The 20065-nt window shown below is 47.1% G+C and overlaps 1 protein-coding gene across 4 annotated transcripts in view; it reads right to left on the reverse strand.

Moving 5' to 3' along the window:
• Window positions 1-20065, reverse strand: part of cpeb3 (cytoplasmic polyadenylation element binding protein 3) — a 68598-nt gene that overhangs the window by 7198 nt on the left and 41335 nt on the right. For all 4 annotated transcript variants that reach the window (XM_029640898.2, XM_029640899.2, XM_029640900.2 and 1 more), the window contains 3 exons: window positions 1597-1715; window positions 1225-1339; window positions 610-791 (listed from right to left, as the gene is read on the reverse strand). In XM_029640898.2, coding sequence (XP_029496758.1) covers window positions 610-791; window positions 1225-1339; window positions 1597-1715 — 416 coding nt within the window. The remainder of the gene's footprint in view (window positions 1-609; window positions 792-1224; window positions 1340-1596; window positions 1716-20065) is intronic.

Raw genomic sequence — 20065 nt, forward strand, 5'->3', positions numbered from 1 at the left:
ACCAGCATATAATGACAGCTCTTATGTATAGGGTCTTAATGAGAGTTAAAGAGTTCAGATCCACAGCAGCACACCATTGGGCTCCTGAATGGCGCAGCGGTCTAAGGCACCGCATCTCAGTGCAAGAGGCGTCACTGCCGTCCCTGGTTTGAATCCAGACTGCATCACATCCGGCCGTGATTGGGAGTCCCATAGGGCGGCACACAATTGGCCCAGCGTCGTCCGGGTTTGGCCGGGGTAGGCCGTCATTGTAAATAAGAATTGGTTCTCAACTGACTTGCCTAGTTAAATAAAAGGTTACATTTAAAAAAAATAAGAAAGCCTACACTAGGGCCTACTGGGAGGTTACACTAGGGTCGTGTTCATTCGGCACCAAACGGAAGAAAACTGACAAACAGGGAGGTACTACCTGGACTTGTCCAATGAGAAACACTCCTTTTTGTTCCCTCTTGCAAAACATTTTCTGCTCCGTGCCCTAACGAACACAACCCAGTCAGTCATTCTTCATCTGCTAAAGATATCTCCCTGTTATCCAACTTTTACGGCCACTCCTGAAGCACTATTGCTACGGAGACAGACATTGCGAATACAGTGTTTGGTCTCACTCACCCGTTTGTCAATGTCGTTGTGCTGCAACTGAACAAATCGGGCGCTGATGGCAGCGATGTAGCTCTGCTGATTGGAGAAGGCCACACGGCCCGCCCCCTTGGGGTACTTGAGCTCCGGGTCAGTGTCAATGCCGGCGTAGCACACACCCCCATACAGCCTGTCCATGATCATAGCTAGTTCCACTAGAGGACGAGAGAGAATGTTATGACTGCATGCCGTAATTTGTCTAATGAAAATGTTATCAGATTTTTTATGAGACAAGCAGAATGATGCGACTTGAATAACATTCTTTGCCAATAACATTGTCCTGAAAGTGTGCATTACAGTAGTCGTCTTTGACTGTTGATTTAACTAGGGTAGGCCACATAGCAGACAGCCAGTCAGTGATGTTGGTCCCAAGCACAGAAATGCTGAACCACCTAAAGAGCCTTGCGTGAATATTTTACATGACTGGCAGTTAGCGAACCGCCTGGAAACAAAGTGGATTGCTTTCTCACTGGCAAAACTGTATTGTTGATTACAGCCTGTAGAGACTACGATCTACGCCAGTCGATCTTACACAGAAAATCCACCAACCTATCCACTGATCTACATCCGTTTCGACCAATCCCCTACCTGCGCGTAGAGGCCGGGGCACCCCCCCCACAAATATAGTCTTGCGGGGGTCCAGCGGTTGGGAGCCATCCATCACAAAGTCACTGTCACTCAGGTTCCAGGGGCGGATTTGGACCTGGAAAAAAGAAATGCATCATTAATGAAGTGATGTGTCTGACGCGAAATCCACACTTGCACCCTTATACCCAACCGGAACCAAACTGCCTCGGTTATTTTCCTTCCAAGCCCAGTTAGAGCAACTACGGTGAATGTAGAACCAGACGGGCACAGTACAGGTCGGCTTGTCTCGGTTTAGGTCAGCTTAATAGTGTGAAAACGGTATTAGAGTACAGTCGGCTTGTATTAGAGTACAGTACTGCGGTATTCACTGACTGGTTTGTCCTTGATAGTGGGGCTGGAGACACAAAGGTAAAGCTTCCCGTCCTCCTCGATGCAGGCGTCAATCAGGGCCTGGACAGAGGCCTCCTCTTGGAACAGCAAGAAGGCATAGCCTGGAAGAAGAGACAGAAGAGTTTTTAGACTAAAGAAAAAAAATATATATATCCTGTTCACAGTAAGTACACTGTGTACTGTCTAAAACCTGAACCACGGAAGACAGTACCTTTCAGCCTAAAAAGCTCGAATCAAGTCTGTTCAGTTTCAGTACAAAAACAAAAGTACCCCTGTGCAAAATGTATCAACCTAATACTCTCCAAATCATTTTGGAAAGTTACGGTGCGCAACGATTTCCTCCTGTGGGATGATGAGGTCTGGCTTTGCAGCAGAGAGAGATACAGAGAGAAAGGGGGGAGAGGGCTTGTCGGTGTGCATTGTTAAATCATCTATTATTGAAAGGGTTGGAGAGGCAAGAGTTGGCCTCGGGTCAAGGCCATTCTGTCAGTTAGGGAGAGTTGGGAAGTTAACTAGGGTCATGCCTATTCTGTAACTGAGAGTATGGGAGTCAGCTAGCTTCACTCGAGGAGCAGTCGCATAGCTGTGTCCAATGGCCCTAATATCACACTATTCTTCTGGTATTAGCATTTGATATGGAAACAACACAGTATCAATTGTGTGAACAGAGTGAAACAAAAGATCATGAGAAAACACAACGGAACAAGAAAATGATGACACATTAACGGCAGACAAAGTGTCACAGGAGTATTCCATTCAGTGGGATAGAGTACATTTGCAGCAACTAATAGGCCAGCACCGACCAGAGCCATACAAGTAGCATGCATCTCCACCTCTGATGCACATGATTTGACATATCCTTAACTAAAGGGCCGTGATCATGTGAGCAAAACTGTGGAGCCACCAGGGACGTGATGTGGGAACCTGAGCCACAAAGCAGAGCGGGCAGCAGAGTGGCAGGATGGAGGGAGGGAAGCCGGGCCCACACGCAGACAGGACGTACATTTATGGTGCAGAAGGCTGGCAGAGGCGCCGCCTGCCGCTGCGTGTGCTTTCTTGTGTCAGCTGACTGTGACGGGGCTACTGCTTTTCAGGCGTATATGCGGGACGCAGAGCGCCTGGCCGGGAACGGAGTGGCAATTAGGGGAACAGAGAAATGTGCAACTGTCAGGTTTTACTTTCAGACATTCCTCAAAGGAACTGCTGCAGCGGGTGAAGAGGGGGAAAGATGAAAGAAACATACACTGACTCAGTACATCGTGAAAGTATGTGTGTGTGTGTATGTGTGCAAATGAAGGTGTGTGTGTGTGTGCGAGAGAGTCTGTGCAAATGAAGGTGTGTGTGTGTGTGCGAGAGAGTCTGTGCGTGTGTGTGCGAGAGAGTCTGTGCAAATGAAGGTGTGTGTGTGTGTGTGTGTGTGTCAAAAAACGTATACACGAATGACAGTATATATATGTTCAAGTCCATGCATGTCACCACGAGGGCTGCATCAAGCATTTCCACTCCCCAGTCCTCTCGCCTTTCTCACTGAGCCCCCGGCAGTGCTTAGTCATCATCATCACACACACACACACACACACCTGAGTGGAGCGTGTGTGTCTAGGGTCCTTCATACAGTGCCTTTAGAAAGTATTCACACCCCTTTTTTCCATGTTTTGTTGTTGTGTTACAGTCTGAACTTAAAATGGATTAAATTGCCCCCCCAAAAAATTGTTGCTCGCCTACACACAATATTCCATAATGTCAAAGTGGAATTATGTGTTTTAGAAAAAAAAAAAAAGACTAATTCATTAATTAAAAATGAAAAGCTGAAATGTCTTGAGGTAATATGTATTCACCCCTTCGTTATGGCAAGCCTAAAGTTCAGGAGTGAACATTTGCTTAACAAGTCACATAATAAGTTGTTTAACATTTTTTTTATGACCCCACTCATCTCTGTACCCCACACATACAGTGAATTTTAAACACAGATTCAACCACAAAGACCAGGGAGGTTTTCCAATACCTTGCAAAGAAGGGCATCTATTGGTCAATGGGTACAAATTAAAAAGCAGACATTGAACATGGCTGTGACAGGAGAAAACACAGACTCTCTCGCACACACACACACACACACACACACACCTGAGTGGAGCGTGTGTGTCTAGGGTCCTTCAGTGAGGTCACAACCAGCACTCGCTGTCCACCTCTCCAGCACAACCAGGCCCTTCAAAAGGGGACTTAGTGTCTCTGATGTCTCACACGCGTCAGTGACAGCATGTTCCTCCCAGGTTAGTACCCCCTTCTCTGGCCCCCGACTGCCTGCGTCACAACAGATGAGTCCGTGTGCATCACACTCGCCATGAGCAAAAACAGGAGGCCCCAGAAGTCAATGCTGCTATATGTCAGCACAAGGCCGTTTTCAGTACATCAGGAGGACTAAAAACAAGACAACAGTAAACATGTCGTCCCCCACGAGTGATGCAGCGACCCCGCTTGGGCCAATTGAGATACCCCGTGTGACTAATACGTTTCTGTTATCGTGTGTGACCCATTCAATTGACCAGATACTCAAGTGGCCACTAACAATTAAAAATACATGTCTTCCAAAATGGAAGGCAGTTGGCCTGGGTACCAATCTCTAACTAATCCACTTCCTGTACTCCATGTCATGCGCCAAAAGACTCTTTGGAAGTGGCAAGGAGTGGAATGTTAGCTGAAGAGACTGATACTCAGACTAGAAGGCAGTCGGAAGGAGGCAAGGTCAGGTGAGACCATTCTAGCCAATAAGAAGGCAGATACGAGTGTGACCAACAGGCACAACTCTGATATAAAGTGTTTTTTTTTCTCTCTCAGAGTTGCCTCGATGTCACATCTTACTTATCAGCACACCAGTAACAAACTAAGCACTACGAAACTTCTATTAGACCTACAGATTTTGTGCCCAGTTATCACTCTCGCTTTTCCTCTTCCTCCCTAGTGTGACTCACACATTTCTGTTAATTACTACAGCTCCCGCCTTGGGCCAATCAGTGTCATTTTGTAAATGCCGGATCTTTATGGCATCATTCACCCCAGTTTTGTCAAAATCGTGCCGGTGCTGTCTGAGATATCGCCGTGATTAACGTATGAACGGACGGAAACCGATCTGACCGATTTCATTGCAGGGGACAAAAACACAGCAGGAGGCGGAACTTCAGCCATCACAAGACGTGTCAATAAAAAGTTGCGGGGAAAATTATTTGAAGACAGACGTCTAAGGAAAAGGATTGCAAACAAGACACAAGGCCTGTGATTCTCCATTCAAAGTACACACACCACCAGGTGGAATGGTTCATTTGCAGACTGGCAGTAGTGCAGCCTGGTTGCACACTTAACACTCATGTAGTAAATCATCCTGACCAATGAACCACATTTCCCAGGCCACAACCATAACACAACCACTAAATGACTAGTCCATCTGTGTGTCTCTGCTATTGGTTAACTAAGACCCGACTCCTCCTGGGCCCAACATGGGGAAAACCTAAGACAATCAGGATAATGGAAAGAGGCTGGTGTGTGCCCAATGTGCTTTGTCATAACCTCAGAATAGAAAAAACACATTAAATAAAGAGGGTGTCATCGGGTCGGGAATCATGTGGTTTAAGCACTGAGAGAGAGAGACTGCGTGCAGCAGTCTTCAGAAACGGCAGCGACAGCCAGAGGCCACAGTCAGGGAAGGGAACAGCGTGTTCTGTCCCGGAGCAAGAGTGTGTAAAAGAGAGAGAAAGAGCGCGAGAGAGAGCGACAGACAAAGAGCGACACAAAGAGAGCGGGTGGGAGACGGAGAGAGAGCGCGCAAGCGACACAGAGAGAGGGAGAGCGAGAGAGAGAGAATGGTGTGTGTATGGAGTAGAAAAATAGAGGAAGAGACGTTGGGGAAGGAAAATAGTGGGTTGGACGGTCGACTGGCAGCATTAGGGATTACACAGTTGAGGGAAGGGGCTAGCCTAGCCGAGCCGCTAAATGAAGGAGGCAGTTCTTGGCTTTCACAGTGAGTACACAGTGTTCACTTCCTTGTTAGAGTCAAAGCACCGTATAGGATTAACTTCGGTCACCTTTTAGCAACTGTCAGGATCACATTCAACAGGCGGAATAGGCGCACACACACACACACACACACTTCGCCATTAGGATGGGTGCCATCATGTGCACTCGCACCGTCACACATTGAAAAGCATAGGATTGGTGTAAACATTAGGTGGGAGGGAAGTTCCACCATTGTTAATAAATCCATGTGAGAAAGTATGCAAGTGCACAGTTGAGAAGGAGAATCGGGCCAGACAGGCAGGCAAGCCTTCCGCAGTGCAGGGGCTTAGTAAACCAGAGGAGGAGGAGAGGGGAGCACAGATCTGCAGTGGCTCGTGCCTGAGATTTATAAAAGCTTTACTGCGGAGCTCCCGACTGCGCCAAGGGAGTAAAGGAAAACATACGGCCAGGCAGAGTTTTGGACTGTAAAGAATTCTGTTTACAGATAAAACGACAGGTCTGGATACCTCATGGTCCTACGGCCAACAAAATGACCTCAGACACGAACAAACTCTTTCCCTCGCCGACGGCCAACACTGTGTCAAACAGCTAGCTACACATGACCTCACAAACGAGCCACTCCAATTTCACACCTCGACTCAAAAACTTCCAAGACTCCGCTGTACAAACGATGACCAATTTACCCAACAAACAGTGACTTGCACAGCGCATCCACTATGGCTCTCCAACTAAACTTCAGCCTAAAACTTCCCTCACAAATCAATAGCCACCAACATTTCAGTTTCTGAACAAAGTTTAAACGATAACGTTTCAAGCGGCGAGACTCATTTCAAAGTATGGTTAACGTTTATGCGTCTGTTGATTTAATAGGGTGACAATTTATCAAGGCTAATGTTTCCTGATTCAGGAACTTGTTTCTTTCCAGACTCTGCAGACTGGTCTGGCCCGTATTTATAAAGCATCTCAGAGTAAGAGTTCTGATCTAGGAGCAGGTCCCCACTGTCTTATTTAGTACGCTCTGAAAGGCAAAACGGATCCTAGAGCAGGACCGACTCTGAGAACCTTTATGGATATGGGCCAGCGAGTCCCATCTGTGAAGGGTGGAGAGCAGACTCTGGCAAAGCTCCCTCACAGCTCATCATCAAAATCCTCACATAGAAAGCGGTCTCAACTGACCATGTCTGATACGTACAGCATATCCTGAAAACAGAAAGGCGGAAAGAAGGGGGAAGGACATGGAAGAGAAGAGAAACAGAAGCCAAGCTGCCCTAGCACTGCCTAGTGAAAGTCTACACAACCCTTACGATCTTCAGTTTCCTTAAAAATTCTACCTAAAAAAGGGACTAAATTAAGATTTTCTCCTATCAATCTACACAACCTATTCCACATTTTGAAAGTGAAAGTGTCTTCTTGAAAAACATTTTGAATCACACAAAAAAAAAAGTGTACCTTTTCAGATAAGTGATCATATTTGATGTAAACATAAGATATTAATGTGCTGATACAGTGCCTTTAGAAAGTATTCACACCCCTTTTTTCCATGTTTTGTTGTTGTGTTACAGTCTGAACTTAAAATTGATTAAATTGCCCCCCCAAAAATTGTTGCTCGCCTACACACAATATTCCATAATGTCAAAGTGGAATTATGTGTTTTAGAAAAAAAAAAAAGACTAATTCATTAATTAAAAATGAAAAGCTGAAATGTCTTGAGGTAATATGTATTCACCCCTTCGTTATGGCAAGCCTAAAGTTCAGGAGTGAACATTTGCTTAACAAGTCACATAATAAGTTGTTTAACTTTTTCTTTATGACCCCACTCATCTCTGTACCCCACACATACAGTGAATTTTAAACACAGATTCAACCACAAAGACCAGGGAGGTTTTCCAATACCTTGCAAAGAAGGGCATCTATTGGTCAATGGGTACAAATTAAAAAGCAGACATTGAACATGGCTGTGACAGGAGAAAACAGAGGATGGATCAACAACATTGTAGTTACTCCACAATACTAACCTAATTGACAGAGTGAAAAGGAAGCCCGTACAGAATAAAACATATTCCAAAACATGCATCCTGTTTGCAACAAGGGACTAAAGTAATACTGCCAAAAAATTGGGCAAGAAATTAACTTTTTGTCCTGACTACAAAGTGGTAAGTTTGGGGCAAATCCAATGCCACATATTAATGAGTACCACTTGCCATATTTTCAAGCACAGTGGTGGCTGCGTCATGTTATGGGTATGCTTGTAATTGTTAAGGACTGGGGTGTTCTTCCAAGATAAAAAATAAATAAACAGAATGGAGCTAAGCACAGGCAAAATCCTAGAGGAAAACCTGGTTTAGTCTGCTTTCCATCAGGTACTTGGAGATTAATTCACCTTTCAGCAGGACAATAACCTAAAACGCAAGGCCAAATCTACACTGGAGTTGCTTACCAAGAAGACCGTGAATGTTCCTGAGTTACAGTTTTTACTTAAATCTACTTGAAAATCTATTGCAAGACCTGAAAATAGTTGTCTAGCAATGATCAACAACCAATTTAACTGAGCTTAAACAATTCTGAAAATGGGCAAATGTTGCACAATCCAGGTGTGGAAAGCTCTAAAAAACATACCCAGAAAGACTTACAGCTGTAATCGCTAACAAAGGTGATTCTAACATGTATTGACTCAGGGTTGTGAATACTTATGCAAATCAAATATTTATGCATTTCATTTTCAATAATATATATATTTTTTAAATCTACAAACATGCTTTCATTTTGTCATTATGGGGTATTGTGTGTAGATGGAGGAGGAACCGTTGAGGAACTAGAGCAAGCACACTTGTAGTTATGTTTGGAACACAACCCTGCATCCCCCACTCTCACACAATGACTTGTTTACGCAATCCAAAAATGGCCCAGAATAAATCGCAATCCGAGTCAGGTGGGCATCATTTGAAAGCCTGTTCAGTCAACATGACGAGCTAAGTTATAAAATATGATATTACAGCGCTAAGCTTTCATAATGCAATTCAGGGAAACGGGACATCATTTTGGCGCGCATAGAAAGGAGTCACGAGTGCATTCAGGTGCGTGTGCCGAGGTACATTTTCTTCACAATAGACAGACTCATTTTGTTCAGAAAAACCAAGGGTATGACGCCATGTCATCTTGTAACTGTACATCAAAACAAAATGATCATAAATGTAGACACTGATATAATACATAAATGTTCTGCACAATTGGACTCACAGGTGTTTGGCTTGCTTCTGTGACATCAAAGCAGTATTGATTAGAATTCTCAACGACTCATCTTTCGAAATACATAGAGTCCTCTTAATTTCCCCTCGCTCAAGAGAAAACATTTCCAAAAAGATACCCAGTGGGAAGGATGGGGGGCAACTTCTTGAGGTGCTCAAGTTCAGAACAGTTGTCAGTCAAAACCCATACAGGGCTGTGAAGCGCAGAGCCAGAGTTCTGACGTCATGTTTAGCATGTTACTGTACAGCCACTGTGTTCCAATTTAGATGTTTATCAGTGCCCAAATCGGCCATTTTCAACCTGGATACAGGTACGAGGGTTAAAGGGTACAGTAGCACAAAAAGCACCATCTATACAGAATATGGCAATAAATAAATATTATACAATATGATAAACTAACTTTTCATAATACTGTAGTCTATATAGTGTACAAAACATTAAGAACACCTTCCTAATATTGAGTTGCACTCCCCCCTTTTCCATCAGAACAGCCTCAATTCATCAGGGCATGGACTATACAAGGTGTTGAAAGCGTTCCACAGGGATGCTGGCCCATCTTGAAAACACACAGGAAACTGTTGAGTGTGAAAAACCCAGCAGCATTGCAGACACAAACCGGTGCGCTTGGCACCTTCTACCATACCCTGTTCAAAGGCACTTCAATCTTTTGTCTTGCCCATTCACCCTCTGAATGGCACACATACACAATCCATGTCTCAATTGTCTTAAGGCTTAAAAATCCTTCTTTAAACCTGTCTCCTCCCCTTCATCAATAGTTTTCACCTGAAATCACCTGGTCAGTCTATCTCATGGAATGAGCAGGTGTTCATAATGTTTTGTACACTCAGTGTGTATTTATACCCCAAACCATTGGTTTCCAAATATTTTATGAGTAGGCTTTCCTATTCTGTCTTTTTTCAAATTTAAATACAATAAATCACTGTTGTTCCAATTAAGCCCAGTATACTCTTATTAAGCAGAGTTTGCAATGAAACACACGAAGACAGTGTGTTGATATCCCAATATTCAATGAGCATGAGCATAAATGTCTCTTGTTCAGATTTAAGTTGATTAATTAAAAAAACACACAAAAAACTACAGTTGTGCACATTATGCATCTAGCCATTGTGCCTATACCAAGACTGGAAACTATTAGGAACAATTAGAAACCTCAAGTCCCTTGGAGTGGACAAGGTAGTCGTTGATGCAGAGACAGAAGAATAACATCAGAGGTGAGGGATGTCAGGGTGATGATCATCAGTTTTTTTGTCCACCACTTGTACCTTAATCAACAAGAATAGCAGTACAGCAAATGTGAATCACCTTTCAGATAATGAATTGAAAGTTGTGTGCGTTACAGTCTCTGTGTGCATGGCTTCTTATCCAGAGGGCCGGTGTGTGTTACAGTCTCTGTGTGCATGGCTTCTTATCCAGAGGGCCAGTGTGTGTTACAGTCCCTGTGTGCATAGCTTCTTATCCAGAGGGCCGGTGTGTGTTACAGTCTGTGTGCATGGCTTCTTATCCAGAGGGCCAGTGTGTGTTACAGTCTGTGTGTGCATGGCTTCTTATCCAGAGGGCCAGTGTGTGTTACAGTCTCTGTGTGCATGGCTTCTTATCCAGAGGGCCAGTGTGTGTTACATTCTCTGTGTGCATGGCTTCTTATCCAAAGGGCCAGTGTGTGTTACAGTCTGTGTGCATGGCTTCTTATCCAGAGGGCCAGTGTGTGTTACAGTCTCTGTGTGCATGGCTTCTTATCCAGAGGGCCGGTGTGTGTTACAGTCTGTGTGCATGGCTTCTTATCCAGAGGGCCGGTGTGTGTTACAGTCTGTGTGCATGGCTTCTTATCCAGAGGGCCAGTGTGTGTTACAGTCTGTGTGCATGGCTTCTTATCCAGAGGGCCGGTGTGTGTTACAGTCTGTGTGCATGGCTTCTTATCCAGAGGGCCAGTGTGTGTTACAGTCTGTGTGCATGGCTTCTTATCCAGAGGGCCGGTGTGTGTTACAGTCTGTGTGCATGGCTTCTTATCCAGAGGGCCAGTGTGTGTTACAGTCTGTGTGCATGGCTTCTTATCCAGAGGGCCAGTGTGTGTTACAGTCTGTGTGCATGGCTTCTTATCCAGAGGGCCGGTGTGTGTTACAGTCTGTGTGCATGGCTTCTTATCCAGAGGGCGGTGTGTGTTACAGTCTGTGTGCATGGCTTCTTATCCAGAGGGCCAGTGTGTGTTACAGTCTGTGTGCATGGCTTCTTATCCAGAGGGCCAGTGTGTGTTACAGTCTGTGTGCATGGCTTCTTATCCAGAGGGCCGGTGTGTGTTACAGTCTGTGTGCATGGCTTCTTATCCAGAGGGCCGGTGTGTGTTACAGTCTGTGTGCATGGCTTCTTATCCAGAGGGCCGGTGTGTGTTACAGTCTGTGTGCATGGCTTCTTATCCAGAGGGCCGGTGTGTGTTACAGTCTGTGTGCATGGCTTCTTATCCAGAGGGCCAGTGTGTGTTACAGTCTGTGTGCATGGCTTCTTATCCAGAGGGCCGGTGTGTGTTACAGTCTGTGTGCATGGCTTCTTATCCAGAGGGCCGGTGTGTGTTACAGTCTGTGTGCATGGCTTCTTATCCAGAGGGCCGGTGTGTGTTACAGTCTGTGTGCATGGCTTCTTATCCAGAGGGCCGGTGTGTGTTACAGTCTGTGTGCATGGCTTCTTATCCAGAGGGCCGGTGTGTGTTACAGTCTGTGTGCATGGCTTCTTATCCAGAGGGCCGGTGTGTGTTACAGTCTGTGTGCATGGCTTCTTATCCAGAGGGCCAGTGTGTGTTACAGTCTGTGTGCATGGCTTCTTATCCAGAGGGCCAGTGTGTGTTACAGTCTGTGTGCATGGCTTTTTATCCAGAGGGCCAGTGTGTGTTACAGTCTGTGTGCATGGCTTCTTATCCAGAGAGGGCTGGTGTTGGTGCAGGGTTTTGTTCTAACCAAGCAGTAACATACCTGATTAAGGTATTGATTAAAGTCTATGATTAGTTGAGTCAGGTGTGTACTGGTTGTCAACGAACAGAATCCTAAGTCCACATAGATATCCAAATAGATCTCCACATAGATCTTATGTTATTTCATGATGAATAGTAATGATCAGTTTAACTTCAGGGGTGATTCATATAATACAATTTTACATAAAAATGTCAGTTTGTAAGTTTTGAATATTTGGAAATTAATAAAAATGTATTATTTAACAGGGAGGGAGGGAGGGGGGTGGTGTATTTGGAACACCTATGGGCTTAAGGGGTAAGCCCAGTCCGGACTTTTTACGTTTTATCAAATATTTATTTCATATATATATATATATATATATATATTTTTTTTAAGTAGTCAACACTTCACGAGAGAATAATCTTTGTTTTTATATGTCAGAAATGTCTAAACTTAGATTTGGGGGGGCTTAATAAGTAGGTTAGCTAGCCAGCTATTTGTTGTCCTTAACGTAGGAGACACTGCTAGCTAGCCAACAGCTAGCCAACGTCTACCGAACAGAACTTCCGCACTCAACAACCCGGTCGCATTTCGCTTCGCTCCACATGTAGTATCACATTTTTCATTTCATTTCATTACAGTACAACGGCTTGATTTGTTTGATCGTAGCTAGCTACATAGCTAGCTACATAGCCGTCTTTGTATCAAAGATAATTGTGTAGTCTAGAGCGATTTCCTAGGTTAGCTAGCCAGCTATTGTCGTTCTTTTAACGCAACGTAATCAACACTGCTAGCTAGCCAGCTAGCCCCGAATAGCAGCACAGTAGAAACTATTACACTCAACGGAACGACTTGATTAGTGTAGTGTCAACAACGCAGCCACTGCCAGCTAGCCTACATAGTCAACAACGCAGCCTCTGCCAGCTAGCCTACTTCAGCAGTACTGTATCATTTTAATCATTTTAGTCAATAAGATTCTTGCTACGTAAGCTTAACTTTCTGAACACTCGAGACGTGTAGTCCACTTGTCATTCCAATCTCCTTTGCATTAGCGTAGCCTCTTGTGTAGCCTGTCAACTATGTGTCTGTCTATCCCTGTTCTCTCCTCTCTGCACAGACCATACAAACGCTCCACACCGCGTGGCCGCGGCCACCTAATCTGGTGGTCCCAGCGCACGACCCACGTGGAGTTCCAGGTCTCCGGTAGCCTCTGGAACTGCCGATCTGCGGCCAACAAGGCAGAGTTCATCTCAGCCTATGCCTCCCTCCAGTCCCTCGACTTCTTGGCACTGACGGAAACATGGATCACCACAGACAACACTGCTACTCCTACTGCTCTCTCTTCGTCTGCCCACGTGTTCTCGCACACCCCGAGAGCTTCTGGTCAGCGGGGTGGTGGCACCGGGATCCTCATCTCTCCCAAGTGGTCATTCTCTCTTTCTCCCCTTACCCATCTGTCTATCGCCTCCTTTGAATTCCATGCTGTCACAGTTACCAGCCCTTTCAAGCTTAACATCCTTATCATTTATCGCCCTCCAGGTTCCCTCGGAGAGTTCATCAATGAGCTTGATGCCTTGATAAGCTCCTTTCCTGAGGACGGCTCACCTCTCACAGTTCTGGGCGACTTTAACCTCCCCACGTCTACCTTTGACTCATTCCTCTCTGCCTCCTTCTTTCCACTCCTCTCCTCTTTTGACCTCACCCTCTCACCTTCCCCCTACTCACAAGGCAGGAAATACGCTCGACCTCATCTTTACTAGATGCTGTTCTTCCACTAACCTCATTGCAACTCCCCTCCAAGTCTCCGACCACTACCTTGTATCCTTTTCCCTCTCGCTCTCATCCAACACTTCCCACACTGCCCCTACTCGGATGGTATCGCGCCGTCCCAACCTTCGCTCTCTCTCCCCGCTACTCTCTCCTCTTCCATCCTATCATCTCTTCCCTCTGCTCAAACCTTCTCCAACCTATCTCCTGATTCTGCCTCCTCAACCCTCCTCTCCTCCCTTTCTGCATCCTTTGACTCTCTATGTCCCCTATCCTCCAGGCCGGCTCGGTCCTCCCCTCCCGCTCCGTGGCTCGACGACTCATTGCGAGCTCACAGAACAGGGCTCCGGGCAGCCGAGCGGAAATGGAGGAAAACTCGCCTCCCTGCGGACCTGGCATCCTTTCACTCCCTCCTGTCTACATTTTCCTCTTCTCTCTCTGTTGCTAAAGCCACTTTCTACCACTCTAAATTCCAAGCATCCTAACCCTAACCCTAGGAAGCTCTTTGCCACCTTCTCCTCCCTCCTGAATCCTCCTCCCCTCCCCCCTCCTCCCTCTCTGCAGATGACTTCGTCAACCATTTTGAAAAGAAGGTCGACGACATCCGATCCTCGTTTGCTAAGTCAAACGACACCGCTGGTTCCGCTCACACTGCCCTACCCTGTGCTCTGTCCTCTTTCTCCCCTCTCTCTCCAGATGAAATCTCGCGTCTTGTGACGGCCGGCCGCCCAACAACCTGCCCGCTTGACCCTATCCCCTCCTCTCTTCTCCAGACCATTTCCGGAGACCTTCTCCCTTACCTCACCTCGCTCATCAACTCATCCCTGACCGCTGGCTACGTCCCTTCCGTCTTCAAGAGAGCGAGAGTTGCACCCCTTCTGAAAAAACCTACACTCGATCCCTCCGATGTCAACAACTACAGACCAGTATCCCTTCTTTCTTTTCTCTCCAAAACTCTTGAACTCTCTCGCTCAGAATGACCTTCTTGATCCAAATCAGTCAGGTTTCAAGACTAGTCATTCAACTGAGACTGCTCTTCTCTGTATCACGGAGGCGCTCCGCACTGCTAAAGCTAACTCTCTCTCCTCTGCTCTCATCCTTCTAGACCTATCGGCTGCCTTCGATACTGTGAACCATCAGATCCTCCTCTCCACCCTCTCCGAGTTGGGCATCTCCGGCGCGGCCCACGCTTGGATTGCGTCCTACCTGACAGGTCGCTCCTACCAGGTGGCGTGGCGAGAATCTGTCTCCTCACCACGTGCTCTCACCACTGGTGTCCCCCAGGGCTCTGTTCTAGGCCCTCTCCTATTCTCGCTATACACCAAGTCACTTGGCTCTGTCATAACCTCACATGGTCTCTCCTATCATTGCTATGCAGACGACACACAATTAATCTTCTCCTTTCCCCCTTCTGATGACCAGGTGGCGAATCGCATCTCTGCATGTCTGGCAGACATATCAGTGTGGATGACGGATCACCACCTCAAGCTGAACCTCGGCAAGACGGAGCTGCTCTTCCTCCCGGGAAGGACTGCCCGTTCCATGATCTCGCCATCACGGTTGACAACTCCATTGTGTCCTCCTCCCAGAGCGCTAAGAAACCTTGGCGTGATCCTGGACAACACCCTGTCGTTCTCAACTAACATCAAGGCGGTGGCCCGTTCCTGTAGGTTCATGCTCTACAACATCCGCAGAGTACGACCCTGCCTCACACAGGAAGCGGCGCAGGTCCTAATCCAGGCACTTGTCATCTCCCGTCTGGATTACTGCAACTCGCTGTTGGCTGGGCTCCCTGCCTGTGCCATTAAACCCCTACAACTCATCCAGAACGCCGCAGCCCGTCTGGTGTTCAACCTTCCCAAGTTCTCTCACGTCACCCCGCTCTTCCGCTCTCTCCACTGGCTTCCAGTTGAAGCTCGCATCCGCTACAAGACCATGGTGCTTGCCTACGGAGCTGTGAGGGGAACGGCACCTCAGTACCTCCAGGCTCTGATCAGGCCCTACACCCAAACAAGGGCACTGCGTTCATCCACCTCTGGCCTGCTCGCCTCCCTACCACTGAGGAAGTACAGTTCCTGCTCAGCCCAGTCAAAACTGTTCGCTGCTCTGGCCCCCCAATGGTGGAACAAACTCCCTCACGACGCCAGGACAGCGGAGTCAATCACCACCTTCCGGAGACACCTGAAACCTAGGATAGGATAAAGTAATCCCTCTCACCCCCCCCCCCCCCCTTAAAAGATTTAGATGCACTACTGTTCCACTGGATGTCATAAGGTGAATGCACCAATTTGTAAGTCACTCTGGATAAGAGCGTCTGCTAAATGACTTAAATGTAAATGTAAAATCCATTTTTAGAAAACATTTGTAAGGCAGCAAAATGTAAAGAAATGTGCAAGGGGTATATAGACTGTCACCCCCCCATTTACGAAAAGGGTTCGCTCCTACAGACAGTGAGTCATGTGGCCGTGGCTCGCTCCATAAAGCAGGCAGACATCGAGGCATTCAGTTACTGTTCGATTGAACGTTAGAATGGGTCAAACTAATGACCTAAGCGACTGAGTGTGGTATGATCGTCGGTGCCAGGCACCCCGGTTCCAATATCTCAGAAAGGCCGGCCTCGTGGGCTTTTCACGCACGGCAGTGTCTAGGGTTTACAGAGAGCGGTGCGACAAACAAAAAACATCCAGTCAGTGGCAGTCCTGTGGGCGAATACAGCTCGTTGATGAGAGGTCGAAGGAGAATAGCAAGAATTGTGCAAGCTAACAGGCAGGCCCACAACCAGGCAAATAACGGCGCAGTACAGCAGTGGTGTTCAGAGCGGCATCTCGGGAACACACAACTCGCCAGTCCTTGTCACAGATAGGCTATTGCAACAGACCACACCGGGTTCCACACCAATCAGCTAAAAACAAGAAGGGCACATGATCACCATCACTGGACAACTGAGGAGTGAAAAAAAACAACATTGCCTGGTCCGACGAATCCTGGTTCCTGTTGCGTCAGGATTTGGTGTAAGCAGCATGAGTCCACGGCCCCATCCTGCCTGGTGTCAACCGTACAGGCTGGTGGCGGGCTGTACCTAATAAACTGGCCATCGAGTCTATATCCTAATCAAATCAAATATATTGGTCACATACACGAGTTTAGCATATGCTATTGTGGGTGTAGCGAAATGCTTAAGCCTCTAGCTTCGACAGTGCAGTAATATCTAACAGTTTCACAACATATAACCAAAATACACGTAAATCTAAGTAAGGAATGGATTAAGAATACATATGTCAGAGCGGCATTGGACTACGATAAGGTGGCATGGTATAGAATACAGTATATACATATGAGATGGGTGATGCGATAACACACAATTAAATGGGTGGTGGGTGACACACAATTAAAGTGACTAAGATACCGTAGAAGAGTATAGAGTATAGAGTATAGAGCACAGTTTATTCAATGGGCTAGTGGTTCATTTCCTTAGAGTGGTCAGTGATTCCTAATCTATGTCTATAGGCAGCTGCCTCTGATGTGCTCATGATGGCTGTTTAACAGTCTGATGGCCTTGAGACAGAAGCTTTGATGCACCTGTACTGACCTCGCCTTCTGGATGATAGCGGGGTGAACAGGCAGTGTCTCGGGTGGTTGATGTCCTTGATGATCGTTTTGGCCTTCCTGTGACATCGGATGCTGTAGGTGTCCAGGAGGGCGGGAAGTTTGCCCCTGGTAATGCGTTGGGGAGACTGCACCACCCTCTGGAGAGCGTTGCGGTTGTGGGGGGTGCAGTTGCCATAGCAGGCGATGATACAGCCCGACAGGATGCTCTCAATTGTGCGTCTGTAAAAGTTGAGGTTTTTAGGTGACAAGCCAAATTTCTTTAGCCTCCTGAAGTTGAAGAGGCGCTGTTGCGCCTTCTTCACCACACTGTCTGTGTGGGTTTCAGTTTGCCAGCGATGTGTACACCGAGGAACTTGAAGCTTTCCACCTTCTCCACTGCGTTCCCATCAATGTGGATAGGGGGGTGCTCCCTCTGCTGTTTCCTGATGTCCAAAAACATATCCTTGGTTTTGTTGACGTTGAGTGAGAGGTTGTTTTCCTGGCACCACACTCCGAGAACCCTCACCTCCTCCCTGTAGGCTGTCTCATCGTTGTTGGTAATCAGGCCCACTACTGTTGTGTCGAGTGCCAACTTGATTATTGAGTTGGAGGCGTGCTTGGCCACGCAGTCATGGGTGAACAGGGAGTACAGGAGGGGGCTGAGCACACACCATCGTGGGGCCCCAGTGTTGAGCATCAGCAAAGAGGTGTTGTTTCCAACGTTCACCACCTGGGGGCAACCCGTCTGGAAGTCCAGGACCCAGTCGTACAGGACGGGGTTCAGACCAAGGGCCTTGAGCTTAATGATGAGCTTCGAGGGTACTACGGTGTTGAATGCTGAGCTATAGTCAATGAACAACATTCAGTGTGTTGGCGATTGCATCGTCTGTGGACCTATTGGGGCGGCAAGCAAATTGGAGTGGATCTAGGGTAACAAGTAGGGTGGAGGTGATTTCCTTTTGTAGTCCGTGATTGTCTGTAGACCCTGCCACATACGTCTCGTGTCTGAGCCGTGGAACTGGGACTCAACTTTGTCCCGAGACTGACGTTTAACCTGCTTAATTTCGGTGGGAATAACTACACTATTTGTATTCTAACAAATTCGCAGTCTTCTTGCCCTGGTTAAATGCGGTGGTTCGCGCTTTCAGTTTTGCGCCAATGCTCCCATCTATCCACTGTTTCTGGTTGGAGTAGGTTTTAATAGTCACAGTGGGTACAGCATCTCCTATGCACTTCCTGATAAACTCATTCACCATTACGGTATATGTGTTATTTTCTGAAGCTACGATGAACATATCCCAGTCCGCGTGATCAAAATAATCTTGAAGCGTGGATTCCTATTGGTCAGACCAATGATAGAAAGAGGGAGGGGAAGAGATATGGAAGAGAAGATGGGTGAAGAAGAGAGAGAAACCAGACCAACCACTAAGAGCTGGATCTCTGCCACTGAAAGTAAATAAAATGCACTGCTGACAGGCGCTTACATGATGAGAAGAAGGAGGGAGGGAGTGAGGGAGGAGAGAAATTAGGGAGGGGGAGAGAGAGAGACAAATATCTGCTTTCCTAAAACAAATAGGCATGGGAGTGTGACGAGAGCACAGGCAGCTGAGACCAGAGGAGGTGAAACGAAGCTTCACTAATCATCTCAATTTGTGAAGAATCACTCGATGCATCCTCGATCATCCCCCACACACCTTCTCTGTACCACGAGTAAAGAGAGTTAAACCAACCTTAGGGGCGAGGGCACTGCCAATGGGGCTCCGGTGGCATCATTAGAGTGGCCTGTGTCTGTCAGACCCCTGGCTCGAGGCTGTGCCCTGTCCTCCTAAGCCCGCCTATGCGCACCTCGCCCCCCTGTAACATGGATAAGCTCCCAGCATCCAGGCTCTGACACAGACACATTATCCTAAAAGCAGCCACTCTAAACCCCAAAGGAGCCCCCTCCCCTTCCTGGCTCATCTCTACTGCCATGCGGAGCAGACAGAAATAGCTTCAGTGGTGTTTGGAGCTCGTCGCCAACGGTGACGCCTGGGACTGCAGGGCTCAATGAGCAGTTGTGAGCAGCGCCGCCGCCATGGCAACCTCACCGGTCAGTGACATCATCCGGCCGACAGACAGACACAGGCAGGCTGAGAGAATGGGACTAAGCCCGACATGGGACACATGTACTAGGAAGTATAGGAACAGTGCAGTGGCCCGTGAATGGACCTCAGGCCTGTCCATCAGGGATAACTACCTATCTGGCCCCGGGCTTGCAACTGATCCCAATTCAGCCCGTAGATAGACACTGCCCTGCCCTTCGCGTGGCCTGTGAGCCACAACATGAGTTATCCTCATCTTCCAAACCAAAAAGAAGAGTTTCATAATTGTACAGAGACACATAACTGCTCTTTTTAATGTGGCACAAGACGGAACAAAGTGACTACCATCTTCCATTAGGTCAGCTTGGAACCACTTTTTAATACGGGGAGAGATTGATGACCACTTGATGGGAATAGCACATCTGCGAAGCACCCGTTACAGCGCATGAAAGGATAGGATACACACACACACACACAAAGAAGCACACGTGCAGAACCTCACACATCTCCTGCTAAGAACTTTGCCACTAACTCTTTCAACCACTACAACGTGCAGAGTTTCAACCGCATAATTAGGAAGATGGTGTAAACAAGCGATTTCAGCCATTCTCACATGGCATCTGTGTTTTCAAAAGGGAGATACGTACGTGGCCCAATGCTACATTACAACATCAACACACATGGGCGAGTGCCACACGAGGTGGTGGTTTCCTTGTGGCTAACCAAGTCTTCCCTCCCTCCCTTACAAGGAATCCTACGGGCCTCAAGCATAACTCATTCCCCTAAAAGGATGCTGCATTTTCC

This window comes from Oncorhynchus nerka, linkage group LG28 (assembly GCF_034236695.1).
Source record: "Oncorhynchus nerka isolate Pitt River linkage group LG28, Oner_Uvic_2.0, whole genome shotgun sequence".
Lineage (NCBI taxonomy): Eukaryota > Metazoa > Chordata > Actinopteri > Salmoniformes > Salmonidae > Oncorhynchus > Oncorhynchus nerka.